Below are 22,101 nucleotides of genomic sequence, written 5' to 3' on the forward strand. Positions count from 1 at the left end.
ATTGATATTAATGGACTAACAATATCTACCTGTTGATGGGTGTAATTCGACTTGTTAAAACATCATTAACAGTAAACAGAGCCGGATTAAGTAACTTTAAAATCACCTTGATTCCCTCTCCTAAATTGCCAATGTTGGTATTTATAATAGCGTACCAAATTGTGTGAGCGAAGTATATAGCTATATACCTTTTTAATATATCAGTACTAGCATATTTACTAATAAAAAATTGCTCGATTTAGATTACGTTTCTATTGAACACAACATTGGTTGAAGAAATGGGTTAAAACTACAATTTGTAATAATTTCTTTTTTCCCCATGAAGCGAAAGCTTTCGATGACCTTGATGGATGCTTGGAAATAAAGAAAATTGACCGAGGACGCGCCGGAAGGAGAAATTTTAAATTGATTACAGTTTCCTATGGCCCTTTTCTTCCTGCTGAATAAGCCAAATGTAACATTACCATTATACAGGCTGATTCAAATTTGAGGGCCACCATGGGGATTTCGGGAACAGTAAGAGATAGGTAGTTCAAATTTGGCAAAGTGGCGTATTTTGATGCTCAACCAAATGCCCTTTTGTATATTGCAGGAGATCCTGAAAAAAACAAAATTTTGCAAAATCGTTTTTATTTTTTACCGGTTATTTAAAAAGATGTTTCAAAGTAAATGACACATTATTATGGCCACTTTTGTCCCTCTACAAGATGCTAGTTTTAAATGTTAAGTATGACGTTTCGTTTTCGGTTAACCACCATCAACTTTGTTATTTAAATTTTTGTATCATTTGATAGAGCATTTTTCTGATTTCAAAAATGTAAACATCAATTTTTTTTAGGATATCTCGAAAGTAGTCGGAATTTTTTCAGTTTCAAAACGGTATTTTGTTCAAGCCCACCGTTTGACCTGCAGTGGGGTTTTAGTTTGGACAACAACTACGATCGAATGGCCTTCAGTGACATTAAATATAATAATTAAATAAATAAAGAAAATTTGACGAAAGCGCACCGTTAGGTTAAGACCGTACGTAAAGACAAACGAATTGTTCACGATGATTTAAAATAGAAAATCGACTGGGAGTGCTCCGCCATATGAAGGCCGTAAAGGAAACTTAATTTTCCGCAATGCTTAAATATTTAAAAAAATGACCGAGAGCGCACCGTCAAGACCGTATAAAGAAATAATAGATTATTTTATCTTGAGGATAAGTATTACTTTTCATAGCACTGACAGTGTAGTAAACAACCTTACTATAGATTCAGTGGAAAGTTAAATTGTCTTGTCGTGTTTCCATAATCACACTTTTCCCTCTGAAGGCAAGAAAAGGAAAAGTAAAATCAGCTCTAGCGATAATATCTACATAATCTTTAGCATCTACGACGCAGTCGACGTTTGAAGAAAAAATCAATTTTTCGCGAAGTGCCCCAGAGCGCACAGTCGAGATAAAAACCGTAAAGAAAACTTCGGTTTTCGCGATGCTTGCGAATAAAGAAAACTGCCTAAGAGTACACGTCAAGACTGTAAACAAAAATTAGATTTTTGCTGCATTACAAAAAACGGCGCACAATTTAAGTGATCCCCATTACGAAGCATTATTATTGTTTACGGTTTGTTACTTGTTGAAAACCCCCGTAACTTTTGAAGCGATTTGATAGATGGCTGCATATATATTGCTGAAATTTAATCACGCAATATTGCCGCGCAGATTGCCAATGCCCTGATTTTTGGGTGCTCACTTTCATCTTCCTTTTTCCTTCGTAAACCGTATTGAAGTACACGTTGATTAAAAAACAAGCTGAAAGCTGTAACAGTATAATGACCATCCTGTATGTGAGAACGGTTATCGCAACGAATGAACGTAAAGTTATCAATACAAACAAATGCAGACGATGACATTGATGCTCAAGCTGTGAGAGCGTATTAAAGCATGCAAAACGAATTTTTAAAATTTATAAATTATAAATTACTTAATATTTACCCTTCAGGGGATTTGTTTAATTAAAAGTGTCTCTTTGTAAACGTAAGTTTCAACGAGCCAAATGTAATGATTCTGCACTTATTTGCATTTCAGTAATCAGTTGTACGTCCGCTAAATTTATTTGGAAATTATAGCAGTCGTCATTACCAATTATAATTGAGAATTATATACTTTATAAGTGCATTATTGGCACACAATATTGTCAGGAAGTCCGCATACGGACGTGAGTATGCTTACTCATAAAACTTTAAATGCGCTACTATTATCATTTTAGTCTTGAGTAACGGAGTCAGAGACCGTCAGTAAAGCTCCAAATAGGTTGGGAACCCTAAGAAACGACATTCTGCAGTGGCCGATAAAACAGCGCCAAAATCAAGGGAGTTTTCGTCAACAAAGATAAGTCAACTTACCAGTACCAGCCTCATATGTCCGTCATTTACTTACCTTCATATATCGTTCCTGTTTAATACTACTGTTTTCCGATACCTATACAGTAAATTGATAATGTCTTTATTGTGTACCGATACCGACCGGTAAATGTTGTATCATAATTAAACTCAAATCATTGAGGTGACCGGTCGAAGCACTTTGAATTGTCCCTTCTCAAGTACATGCGTCAAAGGTGTTTTATTATTGCTGCCAAGAGATTGCCATACTTTGGCCTCCATCCTCCAAACCGAATCCCAATCCCTTAATAAAATTAGTTGTACCACGTTTGCATTTAGTAGACGATGCCACCCTGTAAACATTATCTCGCTTGCGTGGTTACAAAGCGTAGAACGCGTGGAATTCTAACTGCCATCTTCCGAATATATTGATCTCTGGCGATTGGATTCACAATTTGGGACTTCAGAAGTAACTAGTTTGCACGGGATTCACTTGTGCTCCCAGTGAGCTTATACATTTGCGTCTTCCCCTTTTATAGTAAGTGCCGCCATGTGCCTTGCGCTTGTTTAGAGTGTACCTTCTTTAGGTTTCGGCAGTAATTTGTTGTACTGTACTTTCCAATTACGAAATTTACAACACAAAGTGACTCACGATAATTCAAACGCTATAATCAAAGCCGAGTACGCTTACGAACGTTGATAGATACCTACTACCTATACTATTGTTGTTACTGTTCATATTTCGAAAGGTACCTACGTGTTTTATCTTTCGATCTGCCGGACAATTAAGACCACTTTGAAGACCAGACAGTTTAGCACCTGAGGAACCCACCAGGAGGTAGACATCCTTGTCACTGCAATATGAAGAAGATTGGACATCTTGTTAAGGGAATCGATCATGCTACTTTGAATGTTTGTGAGTGCACTCCATGTTTATTAGGTAAGATCCCTGGTTTACCATTTAATAATTTTGGTTCTTACTACACTAGTATATTTTACTAATCTATGGGGAAGATCTAGGAATTGTTTTATGTAACCCAAATCTTGAAAATGAAAGAGTCCAGGCTGAGAAGAAATTAAAAATTTTAGTAACAAATAATGAACGCAACGATAACATATAACAGAATATTCCTTTAAACGCCTTTGTCTTTCATCCTTGATAAAAAATGCTATGAAAATACTAGACACAATTTTTGTGAGTTAATCAATGTACCTACATGTCATGGATATGGAGTATAGTTATATACCTACTAGTTTACCTTGTTAATTAATTTAGGTGTGTATGCAAAATTAGTTTTTTATTGAAAAAAGGCAACCAATAGTCTGAAATTTTCACCATTCATTGATGAGCATAGGACGCCATAGGTTCGTTATGTACCGATGCACACGTTACTTCCATATATTTCGGAAATAGTCGATTTGCTAACAGGAAATCAGAAACTAAAAGAGAGAAAAGTATGTATCTCTACTGGTGTGATAGCTAATGAAGGATATTGCTGAATCCCATTCTTGCCTTTCATTTTTCATGCTACTACAAATACAAAACAAAATTTATGTTAATCCATTCAATTCAATATTCAATAATCACGGGTGGATGAGTATCAGCGTTTCCTTGAGAGTTTATTTTGCGTCACCTTACCTTAGCGCCATCTATTGTCACGTCATGTGTTCCATGATTTCATTTGTTTGCTAAATGACCTCTTCTACTTGCTGTTGTACTGATGACTCTCATTTTCGGGATATACACAACGGTGTGAGGACAGTGTCCTCGTAGTCTATACTCTGTTAAGTTTTTCCAATGGTTTTTCAAAGTACATTGGAACAGATTACGGAATAAGAATAATAATTGAATATTTATCCAGTGACAGTACGAAGTATAAAAAGTAATAACTGTGACATAAATTCCATTTTATAAACCTATTAATTTGAAATTTACTTTTCTCAAATAATAATTTTGTTTCAAATTAGCTAGGAAAATGGTTGACAATATTACACGCTTAGTAGCCTCCTCTTCCTCATCTTGCTAATATCAAAGAATACTTACTCTTTGCTAATATTTTAATCGGCTTATGGCTAAGATTGTGTAAAGTGTAATACACCAACAGCTATTATTTGCATGCACGGTACGGCGAAGACCCTTGTATGCGTCTGCTGCGTCGTTCTAGCGTGTCTCGCGGAGTGACTTTCTTTTCATACAAGAACCAATAAAATAGGGGTCGTGTAATGGGGGTGCGGGGACAAGACAAGCCATTCCAAATGCGGAGTATGTATAAGCAAAGAAGCCTTCAACACCATAAAAATAAGTTGTTTATAAAGGCCTGTTTAGAGTTTGCAAGTTTTATTGCGGGCAATAAAAATTGCGGCAATATTTATTGCACGCATGCGCGCAAGTGTACTTTTCGATCAGCTGTTGCAATTTTTATTGCGTTGCCAGAAGTAGATCCGGAGCGATTTTTATTGCATTGCAATTGCAATTCTGGTGACTATTTTAGGGGAATTTTTAATGCCAACATCTAGAATTACTATGGCACCAAGGATGTGAAGTGTGTTGAATGTGTTGATATCTCTGTTGTTCATCTTGATTGAAATGCATGTAGTAACTAAGATTTGAATTTTGAAATTACGCACCTTTAGTTTAAGTTGGTACTTATGTATAGTTGGTAGAATGTATTTTTAAGTTGCATGCACAGGAGATTGACTATATATTCAGTTTGATGGAATTGTGTTGTATCAGTCACATTGTGTGGTTCAGTTCCCCGCATTTTATTTGATAAACATTATTGAATATTGTTATTGATTATTGTATTAGTAAGCAGGACCCCCTACATGCACAATAGATAAGCAAAGAACAATTTAAATGCAAATGACAAATCGAAGATATTTTGTACACACTTATTTGAAGTTATAGGGTTGGTACTATGCAATGAAAATTGCAGACTGTAAACACTTGCTATTTGTTGTATATTTATTGCTGCAATAAATACTGCAGCAATTTTTATTGCCCGCAATAAAACTTGAAAACTCTAAACAGGCCTTTAAGGAGCTCCTAGCGAGTTCACGATTTTGGACTTTCTGTCTATCCGTCCGTCTGAGGACAAGATAACTCCCGATCGGTTTCCAATTTTTCAATTCTGTTTTTAGTATATTGTTTATCATCACCCAAGGGAGAACTGATTAAATGTTCAGTGACCCAGGAGTCTGTTTGGTATATTTAAGTAGAAGTAGTAAGTACCTACTATGCGATTATTTGTATATCTTTGTTTATTCATTTTAAATAAACAAAGGTTATATGTATCTGTATGTAACCCTCCTCCTTCCTTAGTCTTTTATTTCAATGGTATGTCTATGCCGATTTATGCATATCCATCACACAATGAAATAAATAAGGAAAAAGAAATATGAAATAACAAATAAGGAATAAGAAATAAGGCATAACAATTTTCAATCTACTGATCTTTATGAATTTGCACACAACACTGAAATATGAAATAAACCTAGGAAATAAGAAATAATAATTTCGTTCTGTCGAATTTTTATTCCTTATTCCTATTGTGAATTAATGACATTAGAAGAGGCGCGCGCGCGTATTCTGTAATTATTATTTTATCTTGTTAACTTAAAATAAAACAAGTATGAGGTGTGGTTTTTGTGAAGTTATTAACTTGGAATTATACGTATTTGAGGTCGGTGCAGTATAGTAGTTATATCGTATTTGTGTTTTGTTTGCCGCATTTTATTTTTTTTTGTGTGTTTCAATATTTGTTTTTGAAATTTACTTGGTTTAACCGCAATGCAATCATATGTGTGATACCGTTATGCTATTGTTTGTAATTGTTTACGTTTTTGGTGTAATGTTTGCTTAATTTATGTTTATTGATGTTGATTACTTGGTCTTGTCCCTGAAGTTACATTCATGTAAGTTTTCATTTTATTTTAATATGTGGAAATTGCTGATTCGTTTGATGTATGTACTGACTTGTTGTTTGTTACTAACAATTTTCTCCGTGAATGAAGCAGTCACGGGAGGTGGAAAAAGAAACTGTAGTATATAATTATGTGTTAGGGGACCTAATTCCGTGCACTGTCTTCGACATCCAACTGTAGGTTCGAAACCCCGAAACCAGGGGCGGACTACCCATCTTGTAGGAGCGAGATTACGCTAATCAAAGCTCTTCAGTTTAGAATCTATGTGCGTTAAATGAGTGGCGATTCAATAATTTCCACATATTTTGTTTTTAGTCAAATTTGCCTACAAGGCCATGTAGTTTTCCATCTTGCTTTCAACAAAAAGACTTTATTGCATCAAAGATGAGTCACATCCTGTACTTTTAACCCTTTCTCAGAATCTTGGTACCTGCTTCTACCTGACCCATTGTCCCCAAAAACTTGCTTTAACCTTGAGTGTAACCAACATTGTGTACCTATATGCATTTACTATCTTTGTTAACTACTGCTTAAACTTTTACAAAATATTTTGTTAATTAACTTTTGGACTGTTTTAATCAAACTGCAAGGTTTTTCTTACGTCGTACTCTTTTTACCCTTGGCAGTGACTTTTGCGAGAGTAGGTACGACACCTTTTGGCTTTGTTTGTTTTGTTTATATTTATGTACATCAACTAAATTTCCGGGTTTTCGCAATCATAATAATTACGATCATTATTAAACAAACTTTTCACAATTTCAGTGTTTTATTTAACGTTCCTTCCCTACTGTGCTTCAGGTCAAAGCGTTATCTATAACTAACGTAAGGGGGCCCTGCCTTAGATGTTTGATTATGTGCCACTTTTCAAATTTAAGAGTCATCTTGTTTAGTTTTGGAGGGAATAGTCATTCGGGTGGCCATTTTTTTAAACGTTGCCGGGTTTATTTTATTTCCGTGTTCTTGTAGTGTGAAGTTAGCGTAGAACCTGGGGGTTAAGTACACTACAAGTCTGTTGCTATTTCTTTGTTGTGTTTTGCGTGTACGGCGTCACTATTTCTTATTCCTTATTTTTTTGATTGTATGATGGGCTTCCCCTCGTCAAAAAAGGCTTTAATAAACCATAGATATAATGTGTCCCAACCAATTCCTAAAATGACAGTACAGTAGTCTGTTGTTTACAATTGTAGGGTTAGGTTTGATGTTTATTTTCTTTTCTGAGGTTTTACATATTATGTATATCCAGAGACTTGTTACAACATCACGATCACCCTTACAAAGTTGCCCATAATTCGCCTTTGTTGATTGAAATAATTAAAAACAGTGTGTCAGTAAACTGTAAACGTCTTCCACCGAATATCATTTCTGAATGTACATTCTTACATTTCCAGACCAGTGATCCACAAGGTGTCACATTCTGGTTACTTCTAGAAGGACCTGTTCACCATTGTAACTATTTTCTATGTGATGATGGCTGCGTTTGTAAAAGTTGAAATCAAACAAGAAGAAGAAATAATTGCTTCTGTGGATGAGAAAGTTTTACTTAGCAATGGACCTGTTCCAATCAAGCATGAAGTAATAAATGATCCGATGATTAATGCTGGTTATTCTAATGTGTGGTGTGATTGGAAAGATGAAAATAAGGTTCAGCAGGAAACTAATTTAGTGACTGAACATTCTGAAGAATTGTCATATGGTGGACGATCGCAAATTTTAAGAAATTTTAATTGTGCTCAGTGTGATTTTACAAGTAATTATAAATCTAGTTTGAGGGTACATTTACTAACACACACGACTAGCAAGGATTTCAAATGCTTTCATTGTGACTATGCAACCAATAACAAATGCTATTTTAACAGACATTTGTTAAAACATAAAACTGACAAGGATTTTAAATGCTTTCATTGTGATTATGCTACGAGTATTAAATGGCATATTAAAAGACATCTGTTAACGCACAAAACTGCAAAGGATCTCAAATGCGCACAGTGTAATTATGCAACGAATGACAAATACCGTTTTAAATTACATCTCATAAGACACATGGGTGCTAAGGATTTAAAATGTGCACACTGTTATTACACAACTAACAATAAATCTCATCTTAAATTACATCTGTTAAGACACATGACTGCCAAGGACTTACAGTGTGCACAGTGTGATTATGCCACCAACAACAAAGTTCTTCTTAGAGGACATATGTTAATACACAAGGCTGTCAAAGATTTTAAATGTGCCCAGTGTGATTACGCAACCAACAATAAAAGTCATATTAAAGGACATTTGTTAATACACAAGACTGTCAAGGCTTTAAAATGCCCTCATTGTGTTTATGGAACCAATAGCATATGCCTTTTTAAAAAACATCTGTTAACACACAAGACTGCCAAAGATTTTAAATGTGACCAGTGTGATTACGCGACCAATAATAAAACTCATCTTAAAGGACATTTGTTAATACACAAGACTGTCAAGGATTTAAAATGTGCACAGTGTGATTATGCAACCAATATAAAGTCAAACTTTAAAACACATTTGTTAACGCACAAAACTCCCAAGGATTTAAAATGTGTACAGTGTGTTTACCTAACCAATAACAGATGCAATTTTAAAAGACATTTGTTAACACATAAGCAGTGAATTGGTTATGCAATCAATAACAAATTTTATTTAAAAAGACAAGATTCCCAAGTTTGTATAATGTGGTCAGTGTAATTATGTAACAAATAATTATCATAAACACTTGCAAACAAGTGCATATGATGTTGAGACATAAGATTTATGTATGATGATGAGAAGAATTGCTGACAGGGAGACGCCAATGACCTGCTCGAGTAAAGCACCATTGATGATGACAGAGTTGGGTATTTCAACTAAATATTTGTATTTAAAATACGAAATGGAAAATAAGTATTTCAGATAAGTAGCTGTTATGTTGAGGGTTATTATTATAATATATAGAAAGCAAGAACATTAAAAAATCGTTTGGCATGATTTTACCCTTTGTTTTAAATAAAAGCAGTTTTTCAAGATGTGCGTCTCTTGAACATCTTTTTGGCTGTATAATCATTCCTGCACAGGAAAACAAGCGTTAAAATAGATTCATTTGAAATAATTACCCAGCTTTGGATGAAGATTTAATTGGTAGAAATAAATAAAATGAAATTAGGGTAATAAATGATTGATTTCCCAACTAGTTAGTACGTTACTTGCAGACGGAAAGAGTCCCATATATACAGGGACTTCGCTTTACACCTTTCATCTATTGAATGCGCTCTAAATTCTGGCCGACTAAATTGCGTAAGGCGTTTGTTGAGACACTATTTAATATTTTGACGAAACCGAACCACTACAATTTTATTTATTTACAATATTTTAGGTTAGGTTTGGAACTTTCATCATGAATTCAAAAAATGCCAGTTTTTATCCTATAATCCGCTCCATTCAAAAGATCGCCCTATATGAAACGAAAGCTGTAAGGTCCAGCAATTTTTTAACCTTTTCTAATAAATATCCCATAGCGTTTCTATTTGGTAGGCTCGAACAACACCGAAACCAGGTTTCGTGTTCTTAAAATTGATCGAATGGAACCGAGAGATTTGATCATCACGGACGATAAAGTCGAGTATTCTAGGGACGAAATTATCGGCCTTCTTAATACTATCGATGCAGGAAACAGACAGAGGTCTAATTTGGCCAAAAATAATATATCCGCTTTCGGGATAATGGGTAAAGATGCGTAAATATTAAGGGTGTTAAGATGTATATGTCGTTGCAGGTTTCATAAGATTCTTGGAAGGTTACTACATAATACTAATTACAAAGAGAAGAAAGGTTGCTGTTATTGGTCACCATACAATTTATAAAATTGAAGATACGTCTATTTTGTACATACCGCACGATACTGTTCGGCTATTACATCCTGACGAGCCGAGGTATCTGAAGATGTTTCAAAGTATTGACTTGTGGAGCAACTTTTATTTCAGGTAGGTATGTTTTAATTAGATCTGGTAATCAAGTTGGCTCCCTATCCAATTTCACTCAGTATGACTAGATGTTTACAATTATTAATGTGCCAGCTTTATTTTTCATTGTACACCCAGTTTAAGAAACGTCATGCACAAGTCGATCGAATGGCTGGATTTACTACCTACCCACTTTGAAAAGTACTAAGGCTAATCTAATCTATCTTTACCAAACAGAAAATATCTTTATGTTAACTATATATTTCAGTTCAATTTTGTCTGTTGACTGTCTGCAGTGTTTTTAACTCAATGGTATCGATTATTCACTGCATTACAGGAGTGTGGGTTGTGTTTGTGTTGTATGGGCGTAATCAGTAGGTAACTGTGCATTCTCTCCTCTCGCAGAACAAAAAGAAAGCCAATACCGTAAAAATCCGAATTGTATCATAATTTTGTAAGCGTCATCTAGTAGAGCTATAAAAGGTGCAATGAGAAAGTGTCTTTTATTTCTGTGTTTCTCTTAAAGTAAGTAATCTCAAAAAAAATAACGAAAACACGATATTTCGTGTTTTTTTGAATACCTCGGGAATTTTACAACTTTTTGGCATTAAACCGGATTTGTAACTTTTGTGGTTTCCGAGATCCCCATTGTGTTCGTTTTCATCTTGTACACAATATGGTGTGTGCAGGAAGTGTACAATGAAAATTTTAGTCGTGATGTAGTTTCTTTATTATTGGAGATGCAGGTATAGACATGCAAGACAAAATATGTAAAATGAAGCAAGAAAGTTTTTTTACTAAAACATTTTTTCGATCAGATAAACCCGAGAATAAGAGGTTAAAGATTCATTAAAAATGCCACACGAGCGACAGCGAGCCCACCAGCTCTCAACAACACCGACCAACGACCGCTTTTATTAACATGCACGCTGTTGCATAAATCCATCTCAGTCACACTCTCACACACCTGTTTTATTTTTTACGACCCGTACGTTAAGGTGGACCTATTTGACAGTGTTTTATTCAGATGACGCCACTAGTCAAATAAGGTGATTAAATGAGTCATTATAATGAAATATCCGCATGAGGGTCTGTTCAAATGCTGAATCCGAAGCTCAAACTAACTAAAGCTTGTAAAAGAGCTGCGCAAACCTTATCAACGTTTCATCGTAGTAGGATAAACGGACCTTAATTACAATAGATACTAAGAGAGATGGTATAAATACAAGTGCATTCGTGTTTGAAAGTAATTAGAAGAGCCAAATTACGCCGAGAACAGAGTGTAGTCTCCATAGACCGCGCAGCAGCGCCCGGACGAAATTTCCAGCCGTATTTTTGGGAAAAGCGGCAATGTTGCGTCGACTGTCAAACGCCTGCCGGTTTGACGTAGACATGTGACGTTGCTGTATAATCGCTACATACCTAATACAGTATGATCCTTCGCTGTATCCGCTACTATACAGTGCGTAAGCTATACGAGAATTATCTTTTCTTCTACTACATGTTACTTCTGCGATGATGGACTTTAACATGAATGTTTATCTTACAAGTACTTTTCGTCTGAAATGGTGGTGGACGAGACTGGAGTAGAGCCACGCTATTTTGTGTACAGTGTGTCCTATTTTGTTTGAGACTGCAGTCTATCTTAGCCGTTTTTAAGGACAGAGGCTTGCGGTTTTTGCGACCCTGGGCCACTTTTTTGTGAGACATTTAATACCACAAACGTAATCCATCTAACTACAGGCGGCGCGCTATAGCATGATGAATAACGGCCCAGACCTAATATGACATCACCTATTGCCGGGAAAACTTCTCGATTGAGTTTCCTACTAGAATAGCGTACAGTTCAGCGGACCTTACTATATTATAGTATCATGCTGTTTCTGAAATACAGAGTGAAAACGAAGAGTTTGACTTTTTGGAATAATACCATACCTTTACTACCTATGTAAGATAGAAAAAAAGATAAAAATTGCCTATTTTAGATATTTTTAAATAGATTCCTGTGTCGTAATCAAAAAATTTTTGGACCGCCGTTTCTGAGACTTGATTCAAAGTTGTTATTTTTTTTAATGTACCACCCTGCATATTTTAACGTCAATTTTTTGCATGCATTTTCCTGATTACAGTTTCTGTATATTATAATTATATTATATCATATTTTTCAAAATTTTGAAAAGACAAGTTCTACCGTCAGCTATTTTTATTGATTGGTATCAGCTGCCTTAATTACCCCTTGATACAATAAACAAAACAAAGTCTCCATGAATCCATGGCCTACTATTTAATAACAGTAAAAAAGAAGGTCTTCATGGCTAAAATTAAAAAAATATATAAGTAGGTTGTGATACATCAATGTAATCATGAAAAACAAGTGACGTTATGTACAGGGTGCTGCATTAAAAAAATACCAACATTGGGTCAAATCTCAGAAACTGTGATTTTGACTACGTCACTGGTTTCTAACTAAAAAATCTAACATGAAACATTTTTACATATTTTCTAAGATGAGTGGTACGATGATAACTTCTCAAAAAGTCAAACTTTTCGTTTTCACCTTGTATTTCAGAAGCAAACGTAGCTAGATTGATTCTGTTTGTGGTATTAAAAGTTTCACAGAATAGTGACAGGGTCGCGAAAACCTCAAGTCTTTATCTTTAAAAACACTTGAGATACACTGCAGTCTCAACCAACCACTGTATATGTGGTTTACTATTTTATGAGTTGTTTTATTTTAATTGATCGTACATGTGTTTTTGTGCTAAACTGATTTATCATGTTTTCCACTTGCATTTATGTCTTGTGTGCTTTGTTTTTACGAGTTGTTTAACTGCATTTGATTCGATTATCTATTTTTCTCTTATAATTTGAGAAGTTTTATTTGTGTATTTTCTTTTGTATATATTTTGTTTCTGTACTTGATTTTTTCATGTACCTATTTGTATGGGCTATGCTGGGGTTTTTGTCCCTTCCCTAGTATCGCCTTTCCGATCGGGCGGACTTATGCTACAGCGTGCTTGTTAATAAAGGTGAGCGTTACATAGCTATAAAGGTAATCGAAAGTGCTATTAATTACAGGGTGCTACTTTTTCTGGTCCATATAAAAATATGAGGTTAATTATGATTTCTCAAAGATGAAACGGCATAATGAAAATCTGTAGAATGATCTTGTAGAGCCTAAAAAGTGCCTATGAGGAGCGTTATTTGTTTTTTTGATATCAAACATCCTTAACTCCATTTACACTTTTCGTTTGCCACACTGTTTTCGTTCATGGAACACTCGTCTAAAATCTTAAAAATAAAGAAATTTTCCACAAAGAAACACCTGCGAATTTTATCAACTTAGAATGTCGTATCAAATTAAATAAAAGCAATAAATTAAACTAAGTTTAACCATGTTACACAGCAAGATTTAGCTGTAACACAAAATTCCACAACCATTAATACTTTTCGGTAACCAACTCCTAAATTCTAATATTGTTTAATTCAATGTGTAAATTAGTAATACATTCCTTTGTGTTAATAGTTACAGTTACGACATCACGCACACTCTTCAATACAATTTGAGTATTCCAAGGGAAGTAGTGCCCGCCGATGTGGATTGTGTAATATCGACAGACGAGATTTTGAAGTCGCCACAGTTTTTACAGCACAACACTAAGATGGAAACCGCAAAGTACGGGATTCGTACCAAACCTTATCGGAAATTTGTCTGGAATACGCATCTGCTAAGCGAGGTGGAAAACGAGCTGCACCCCGAGTGGATACTCTACATTACCCATGGATTTGTCGATCAGTCAAACGTGAACGTCTTCGGCCGTTCCATATACGTAACGCTGATTGCGAGACGTTCGTCCAAGTACGCGGGCACTCGGTTTTTAAAACGCGGTGCGAATTTCGAGGGAGATGTCGCGAACGAGGTCGAAACCGAGCAGATGGTTTTCGATTCGGGCGTTTCGTCCTTAAGCCAGGGACACTTCACGTCCTTCGTTCAAATGCGCGGCTCCATTCCGGGACATTGGAGTCAGGATATGGGAAAGATTGTTGCAAAACCTTCGATTTCGATCGACTTGTACGATCCGTATGCTGAAACCGCGGCGGCGCACTTCAACGAGCTTCTGAAACGATACGGTTCGCCTATTATTATATTAAACTTGGTGAAGAAGCACGAGAAGAAACCACAGGAAAAGTTGCTGAGTGAAGAGTTGTATTCCGCCGTGAAGTATTTAAATCAGTTTTTGGCCGCCGATCACCAGATTGTGTACAAAGCGTTCGATATGGCAAGGAAGAATAAAAGCAAAGCCGATGTCATGGGTGGGTTGGCTAATATCGCTAAGAGCGCCGTGGCGAAAGTCGGAATTTTTAATAACAAAAACCCGTTCTCAGCCCAGAAGAGTAGCACAATGGTTGGTCAGAATAAAATTGCGAATAGTAGTTGGAGCGTGCAGACTGGCATAATTAGAACTAATTGCGTAGATTGCTTAGATCGTACCAACACTGCACAATTTGCAATCGGCAAATGTGTGCTGGGTTACCAGCTATGCGCGTTGGGTATTTTAGACTCCCCCAAGTTGGAATTCGACACCGACTGTGTTCGTATGTTAGAAAGTCTGTACGAAGACCACGGTGATACTTTAGCACTCCAATACGGTGGATCACAATTGGTTCACCGCATCAAAACATACAGAAAAACTGCCCCATGGACCTCCCAAGGCAACGACATCATGCAAACTCTCAGTCGATATTACAGCAACACGTTTTCTGATGCCGAAAAACAGAACACCATAAATTTATTTTTGGGACTATTCACACCCGACGAATATAAACCTCCCATTTGGGATTACATTACGGATTACCACTTCCACCATAAGATTCATTTGTCGAAATCGGACCGCCCGCTAACCAGATGGTGGGATCCTGAAGTTATCAAGTGTCTGCCGTACTCTTACAACCACCTCACAAAAACTTGCTCGGAAATGATACAAGTCGAGTCTAGGGATGTAGAGATGATCGACGCGTACACCGACTATTACAGGCCATACGAGTTCAGTATGCTGAGTGAGTTATTTAGTTATAAGATTAGCAACTCGATTCGAGATTTCATGCCAAACTTTACCATAAATTATAGTCCGTTCACGATTAGGGTGCGGCCAGGCAAAGGAAGAGAGGAGAGTTCGAGTAAAGGGGGAAATATGAAGAATCCCTCGTTGACTGGTCTGAGTTCTACCGGATCTACCGCATCTAGCGACAGGTATTTAAAGTTATTTTTATCGTATTTAACACAAAAAAGAGTATGATGCCTACACTAAATAAACAGTTTTATATACATGAAAAACTCTTATATAATCTTGCTAAAAATTAAAAAGGGAATTAGGCATTAAATACGAAGTAAGTATAGCGTTCCATTTCAATTTTAAAGTAACTTAAGGGGTTCTGCAAATATAAACAAACAACTAACTTGGTCCGTGTAACAGTTTAGTTACATTTACAAGGGTTGAAGACCTCACTTGAAATAAAATTCAACTTCTGCGGCACTGGCAAAAATTTCAGGACAATTAATTTTTATTTTACCCACGGCCCATCTCATGATCACGTGTGAATACTTCTGAGATAATCCGTATCTAAAATTCATCTTTACCACATAATAAATTACTGGTACATTCTCCTGTTCAAAATATACATACCTCTCAATGCTAAACAAAATTTTAATCCAACCAAAAGAATGGTATCACTGAAATTAAATGCAAATGTTCCAATCAATGAAACAAAATAAGCAACATTCTTTGTTTGGTTTCGATTGTTATCCATAAATACAGTACAAAATCTGTTCATCTAAATAATTTTTCCGCAGGTTGATTTTTTTAGGAATATTAAAATTACTTCGAATAAAATACCTTATACAAATTCTTAAAAATAATCAACATTATACAAATAAAAAAATTCTCTTCTGGTAACAAATTGATATTGCTTATCCTTCCTTGGAAAATCCTGCTTCCTTTAGAAACATGGAAACAGATCACTTCTGTGGTATAGTTGACTTTCTGCCTCGTCCTGGAACGTTATCTTCGTGATGAATGCAAAACTTGGCGGAAGAAAAGTTCGTATAAATCGCGAATCGAAGCAAACTGGCAACAATTTCTCGAAACTAATACTCGAGATCGTGATTACGCCCAGGAATAAAATGGCAATGTTCTACTGTCTTTAGATTAATTTTGCGCAATTAATTAATTAGATTTTGTTGCAGGCAAATGCATCAATGAATTGTGTTTAAATTCCCTACCGTATGCCATTGTATACAAAATTTGATTTATCGCCATAAGGCGAGGTCCCATGACGTCACTCAACTTTGAGGAACTTAACCAGCTGTTATTGTTAGTGATCCGAAAAAACTTCTTTGTTTATCTCAGTTTATTTATTTATTATTTATTTATTATTTAGTATCCCTCTCTTGTTCTGGGCCCTCAACAGGCTTGCGCCCAATTACAGAGTGACCCGCATAATGCTTGTTAGAGGTGCCTCTGCAGAAGGTCTTCAGTTGTACTATCGGAGTAGCCAGTAGAATGCTCGGAACTGGTGTAAGGTAATTTCCATCTTTGTCACAGATGAAAAATTCACCTCAACCCAGGTTCGGACACCCGACCTCCGGATTTATAGCTCAAAGCTCTACCACTGAGCCATAAATCCAGTTTACTCGCGGTTTGGTTTCAAAAGCGTTCCTAGTGCTTGGAATTGTTTATTTGCGTAGATTTTTATCATTCGAAAATAAACGGCACATAGACCACTATGAATAAGTTATTTATGTATTTTTTGCCACAACTTTGAATGAGTCCATCAATTATACCCACCAAGAGGTTAGATGTAGACTCATGCCAGTCTGTCTAAATGAAACTGACATTTATTATTCTACAGTCACAATTTGACCAGATAAGGTATATTGATCCTACAATCAATTTTTTAGCTCCAATATGGCGGATTATGATAATAGTCCAGGCGCTAATATAGGTATTGAGCATGCACTGGAAGTCTAACGCAGTTTGACTTTTGATTATTGTTGGGGGCATATAGTGGATGAAAAATATCGATGTCGTCGCATTTCCGCGGTGGGCATACATGAGGGGGAGGGGGCAAAGTCGCGCGCGTTGCGTTTCACTTTATCGCTTCTAACTCAAAGATGGTAATAGTTAGAGCAATGATTGAAGCGGCTATTTACAGCTACTGATATTGGCTAAAAAAAAATGTCCTACGGATAAAAGTCGTACTTCTAAGCGTTTCGTTACAAATAAATTATTTCGGAATATATCCAAATCCACTGAAAATCATATTTGCCACATATTTCTTGAATCTGTAAGACAATTTTAATAGTGTCGTTTAGATGTCATAAGAGTAATTACAAAAGTACATAAGTATTGTCATAATATTTTAATTGGCATAATGTAGGAATCAAATTTAAATCTTCAAAAGATTGACCGATCACAAAAGAGCCATAATAAATAAATAAATAAAATGTTTAATCATCATCAGCATCAGTTTTGGTAATGTCCCCTCGAATTAGTTCCAATGTCTGCATATCCATCGGGAAGTAATTTTGGTAATCTTCAGAGTGATGATTCATCAATGGCGACCTGGCGTATTCCGAACAATTTATGAACGTAAAGGGTAAAAATGGTACTCATGCAATGCTCGCCAGCATTGATGTTATGCAAATCTCGAAGCAGTTCAGCCCTGCAAATGCAAAAACTGCTCCAAAAAAACATGTAACTGTTTATCAAATAATTCTTCTTGTTGTTCTTATTGCAAATGTGTTGATAAATGCAGAAACCCATTACAAACTAAAGAGTCTGACGAAGAGAGAGAAGGCGAGAAAGATTTGACTGGGTGCCCAAGTACGTGCTGGAAAATTGTAAAATTGACTGTATAAAATTATATATTTATCTAATAACATACATTATTAAATTTATCTTACACATAGGTATATGAAATGTGCATTAAATATGATTTCTGATCGAATTTAGATATATTCTAAAATAATTTATTTGTAACAAAACGGTTAGAGGTACAACTTTTATCCTTAGGGTCTTTTTTGTAGGCAATATAAGTAGCTGTAAATAGCCGTTTCAAGCAGTGATCTAACTATTACCGTCTTTGAGTTAGAAACGATAAAGTGAATCGCCACGCGCGGGACTTTGCTCCCTCCCCCCGCATGTGATGCCCACCGCGGAAATGCGACGACAACGATATTTTTCATCTACTTGATGCTCCCAACAATAATCAAAAGTCAAACTGCGTTAGACTTTCAATGCATGCTCAAACCCTTTAGCGCCCGGCCTATAAGTTGTCGCCACTGAGTTGTTACTGGGTATTAGCGTCCTCTATTGGGCAGTAGTATAAATATGTACTTTTCAAAACTTTTAATGAGGTTCAGTAAAATTACCCTTACGAATTGTGCAAACTGTAGTGGTTTAAATTTTTTGCAGCGACAATTTCTTGGTTATCTGGAGATTTTTATTAGTTCCAAATATTTTTAATTTCAAATTGACACAATAAACAACGAAGATGAATACTTTTGTGAACAAAACAAAAAGTAATATACTTAACATAAATAAATAGGTAATACAGATTAAGATTATAAGAAATTGTCGTTTTAAACAAACCTGCCATTTTTTGTTCCTCATGGCAACCTAATAGATGTCTGCAATAAAAATATTTTAATATGCAATATTGCAAATAATATTTAATATAAATATAAGTGACATCAAAATTTAGGAAATTTTACGCTTTGCTCTTGTCTGTCATAAACTCCAAACTATATAGGGTGGTCCATGTAAATAAATGTAATTTAGGGTCGTATAAAAAAACCAAACACACTGTATTGTCCTTGATAAGATTTTGTCAAAATCAATTATCTTTAATAATAAGAAAGTAATGAGCCGTTAAATACATTGACTAAATTCGCGCAACGCCCCCTAGTGGGCAAACGATTAGAGTTTGCTGAATTCTGTTTACGCTAGTGATTTTCTCTTTAAAATTGAGCTCCAGACACCTGGTTCCTTTTTTTATATCTTTTAAAAGTTAAAATAATGAGCGTTTCCATAAGAAATTATTGAATTTGGACCACCCTGTACTTTAATTTTGTGTATTATTTTTTCTATTGCTAAAAAAAGTTGGAAGGATCTTTCAACAATTTGTTTAGACTGCCTTGTTAATCTTGTTATTGAACATCAATAAAATAAACTTTTATTACTTCTTTTGAAAAAACAAGAGTGTAATCTCTTTCTCTATAATAGATTAATATTGTTCTAGTGAAAGCGCTGGTACCGATACTTCAAATGATGAAAGTAGCATATATACAAATGAATCTCAAATGACCGCATCAAGGGACAGTGGATCCAAAATAACATTTGACCTGCTGTTTCCATCGATGAAGCAAATGTACGGAACAGATGTGAACGACCCAAAACGAGCTGATCTGTTACTTTACACGAAGTAAGTCTTGCAAGGTGACAGTTCACAATTAATGTTTGTCTTACAGGTACATACATATTGGACGTAAAGCAAATGGTACAATTAGAAGTCTGTCTCTGGCTGGAATGCAGTTAATCCAACAAAAAAGTGTATTTTTAAATGATACCTCAATTAATGTTACTCCTCCACAGGTGCCACAGAATTCCATAAATATTTATCAAGATTATATTAACCTAGGTATTAGTGGAGGTGTAGTACCTAAGGCTCGTGATCTAGATATGTATAGGGATTATGTAAACTTGCAAGGAAAATTTAAGTGATTCTGTCATAGATATAATTCAAATTGTGATATTTGTTTTTTTAAGTACTTATAGGAAATAATGTATTCAACAAAATATATTATTTGTTGTAAAAATCCTTTAGCTCAGATGATATGTTATACTGGGTATAAACCCCTCACCCATGTGATCCATTGGCAGAATTGGTGGTATGAATATAAAATGTTGGTAGGCGTTATGAATTAAAATTTGGAAAAGTACGCGGCAAAATTATGTGTGATATTGGAAAGACAATTCAACTCATGTATAAAAAATCGCATAAGCCGCAGTGCAATTGTCACTTTGACAGCGGCAAAAGTTACCTGCATCTTTTCCAGCGACAAATGCACTAGTGGTTTTTTCACTATTCATTTTCGAACCAATTATCGCATTATCCTTACCCATATGACTAGTTTGACGTCTGTCAATAATTGATTAGTTTCGTGAATTTCTTGTTCGTTTAATTGTCCTGCCGAATTACACTCGAGGTTTGTATTTAAACCGAGTAAATTTGAGTTGTTGCAACTCAAATCTGTTTCCTTTTAGCAATTGAACTCGAAAAACTGTCAACCTAAAAATTTATTAGTTGACAGTTTTTCACGTCTAATTGCTAGGCAACGGATTTTCATTACCTAAACAACCCCAATTTACTCAGTAAAATACAAACCTCTTGTGCAATTATAAGTGATAAAATCATAATTTTATGAAAAAATCTAGTATAAGTAAATTCTATTCCTTGTGTTCTAAACTCAATTTAGACATTGTATTTTTGAGCGAGTTTAAAAAAGTGTAACATCTAAATTGAGCTTTAGGCCGCAATGTTTTTTTCTCTGCAGACACATTTATAAAAGTTGTCCTAAAAAACCTGAAAGCCTGGCTAAGAGCCCTTTTTCCGGCAGGTGTTCTCAAATTTTCCTCAAGCATGAGCGACAAACGAGTTAAAACTTTGGATGCTTTTTTCTAAATTTAAACGCTCCATTTTCTTCAGAAGATATTTGATAAAGTAGTGTCTGCAATTTTGCACCAAATGACTACTAATTCTATTACTATGTATCTTCCAATCTATTAAATAACCATTACAACAGGTTTCATGTACATAACTCGAATAGGTATCTGTTACAAAACGTGCCACACTTTGTAAAAACACAAGCAAAGTTTACTCTGAAGGTATTTTATTTAAAAGTAAATATAATTCAGCAATTCCAAGTCATCAAAATTATTGAAATCCTCGACCTGCAAGAAACAGTCTACTTTAGCTTCTTCTTTGGGCGCAAGTTATTGGTGTGTCCACATTTAGTTTTACGACAGTTGGTGGCTCTCGGATGTAATCTCGCGTAACATTTACGGCAAATCATCTTGTCACAGTTGTACTTTTGCGCTAAAATTCTGAGAGACGGTTCGATGATACCACCTCTGAGACGTAGCACCAAGTGAAGGGTCGATTCCTTCTGGATGTTGTAGTCGGACAAGGTACGTCCATCTTCCAACTGCTTTCCTGCGAAAATCAGACGTTGTTGGTCCGGAGGAATGCCCTCTTTATCTTGGATCTTCGCCTTGACATTTTCAATAGTGTCAGAGGGTTCAACCTCGAGGGTAATTGTTTTACCAGTAAGTGTTTTTACGAAAATTTGCATGGCGACTTATCTGGAACATAAGTGAATGTAAGAACATAACCTCAACGTATTGCATATCAATTACAACGAAATGTTAGACGAAGTATATTTTTAGAAATAGGAAATGCACAAAATTTTTACTAAATTAGAAAATTTATAATTAGAGTAAAAGTTACAGTATAATAAATACCTTGATCCAACGTGGTAGCCGCAACTTGACATAAAATAAAATCGAAAGACAAAAGACGACTACTTTATCGACAACTACTTGGATATCCGGTGGTGGCACTCGCATGCTTTTGTAAACGCGCCAATTTTGAAATCGGTGGATAATTTTGCGTTTTCTATACCTAGACCTACTGATGAGGCGCGTATGGAAAATGAAACAGAACTGCTTTGGAAAAGTTCAAATTTTTTGACCAAACAGACGGACGCGACAACGTAGTAGAAAGCTAGAAA

The 22,101-nt window shown here is 35.5% G+C and overlaps 3 protein-coding genes and 1 long non-coding RNA gene across 5 annotated transcripts; 3 read left to right on the top strand and 1 right to left on the bottom strand.

Annotated features, from left to right (window-relative positions):
- The first annotated feature begins 1,935 nt into the window (after window positions 1-1,935).
- On the top strand, window positions 1,936-2,571 carry LOC116167644. Its single transcript, XR_004144591.1, has 3 exons — window positions 1,936-2,020; window positions 2,072-2,201; window positions 2,253-2,571. It is a non-coding gene; the product is annotated as an uncharacterized LOC116167644 (long non-coding RNA).
- Window positions 2,572-7,425: 4,854 nt separating this feature from the next.
- Window positions 7,426-9,263, top strand: LOC116168533 (zinc finger protein 888-like). The gene is made up of 2 exons (XM_031484432.1): window positions 7,426-7,623; window positions 7,677-9,263. Exon 2 carries the CDS (start codon window positions 7,753-7,755, stop codon window positions 8,923-8,925), a length of 1,173 nt encoding a protein of 390 aa, XP_031340292.1. The 5' UTR covers window positions 7,426-7,623; window positions 7,677-7,752; the 3' UTR covers window positions 8,926-9,263.
- A 358-nt stretch (window positions 9,264-9,621) lies between these two features.
- On the top strand, window positions 9,622-20,130 carry LOC116168532 (polyphosphoinositide phosphatase). 2 transcript variants are annotated; one of them, XM_031484430.1, is made up of 6 exons: window positions 9,622-9,760; window positions 9,807-10,014; window positions 10,064-10,271; window positions 13,777-15,501; window positions 19,551-19,733; window positions 19,780-20,130. In XM_031484430.1, the coding sequence occupies exons 1-6, from the start codon at window positions 9,686-9,688 to the stop codon at window positions 20,030-20,032; spliced, it is 2,652 nt and encodes an 883-aa protein (XP_031340290.1). In that variant the 5' UTR covers window positions 9,622-9,685; the 3' UTR covers window positions 20,033-20,130. The 2 variants fall into 2 exon arrangements, with proteins under 2 accessions (XP_031340290.1, XP_031340291.1); XM_031484431.1 differs by having other exon boundaries at window positions 9,635-9,760; window positions 9,823-10,014.
- A 1,054-nt stretch (window positions 20,131-21,184) lies between these two features.
- Window positions 21,185-21,924, bottom strand: LOC116168279 (ubiquitin-60S ribosomal protein L40). Its single transcript, XM_031484010.1, has 2 exons — window positions 21,833-21,924; window positions 21,185-21,673 (listed from the first exon to the last, which is right to left on the bottom strand). Exon 2 carries the CDS (start codon window positions 21,661-21,663, stop codon window positions 21,277-21,279), a length of 387 nt encoding a protein of 128 aa, XP_031339870.1. The 5' UTR covers window positions 21,664-21,673; window positions 21,833-21,924; the 3' UTR covers window positions 21,185-21,276.
- Window positions 21,925-22,101: the final 177 nt, after the last annotated feature.

This window comes from Photinus pyralis, unplaced genomic scaffold, assembly GCF_008802855.1.
Source record: "Photinus pyralis isolate 1611_PpyrPB1 unplaced genomic scaffold, Ppyr1.3 Ppyr1.4_LG4, whole genome shotgun sequence".
NCBI classification, from domain to species: Eukaryota; Metazoa; Arthropoda; class Insecta; order Coleoptera; family Lampyridae; genus Photinus; species Photinus pyralis.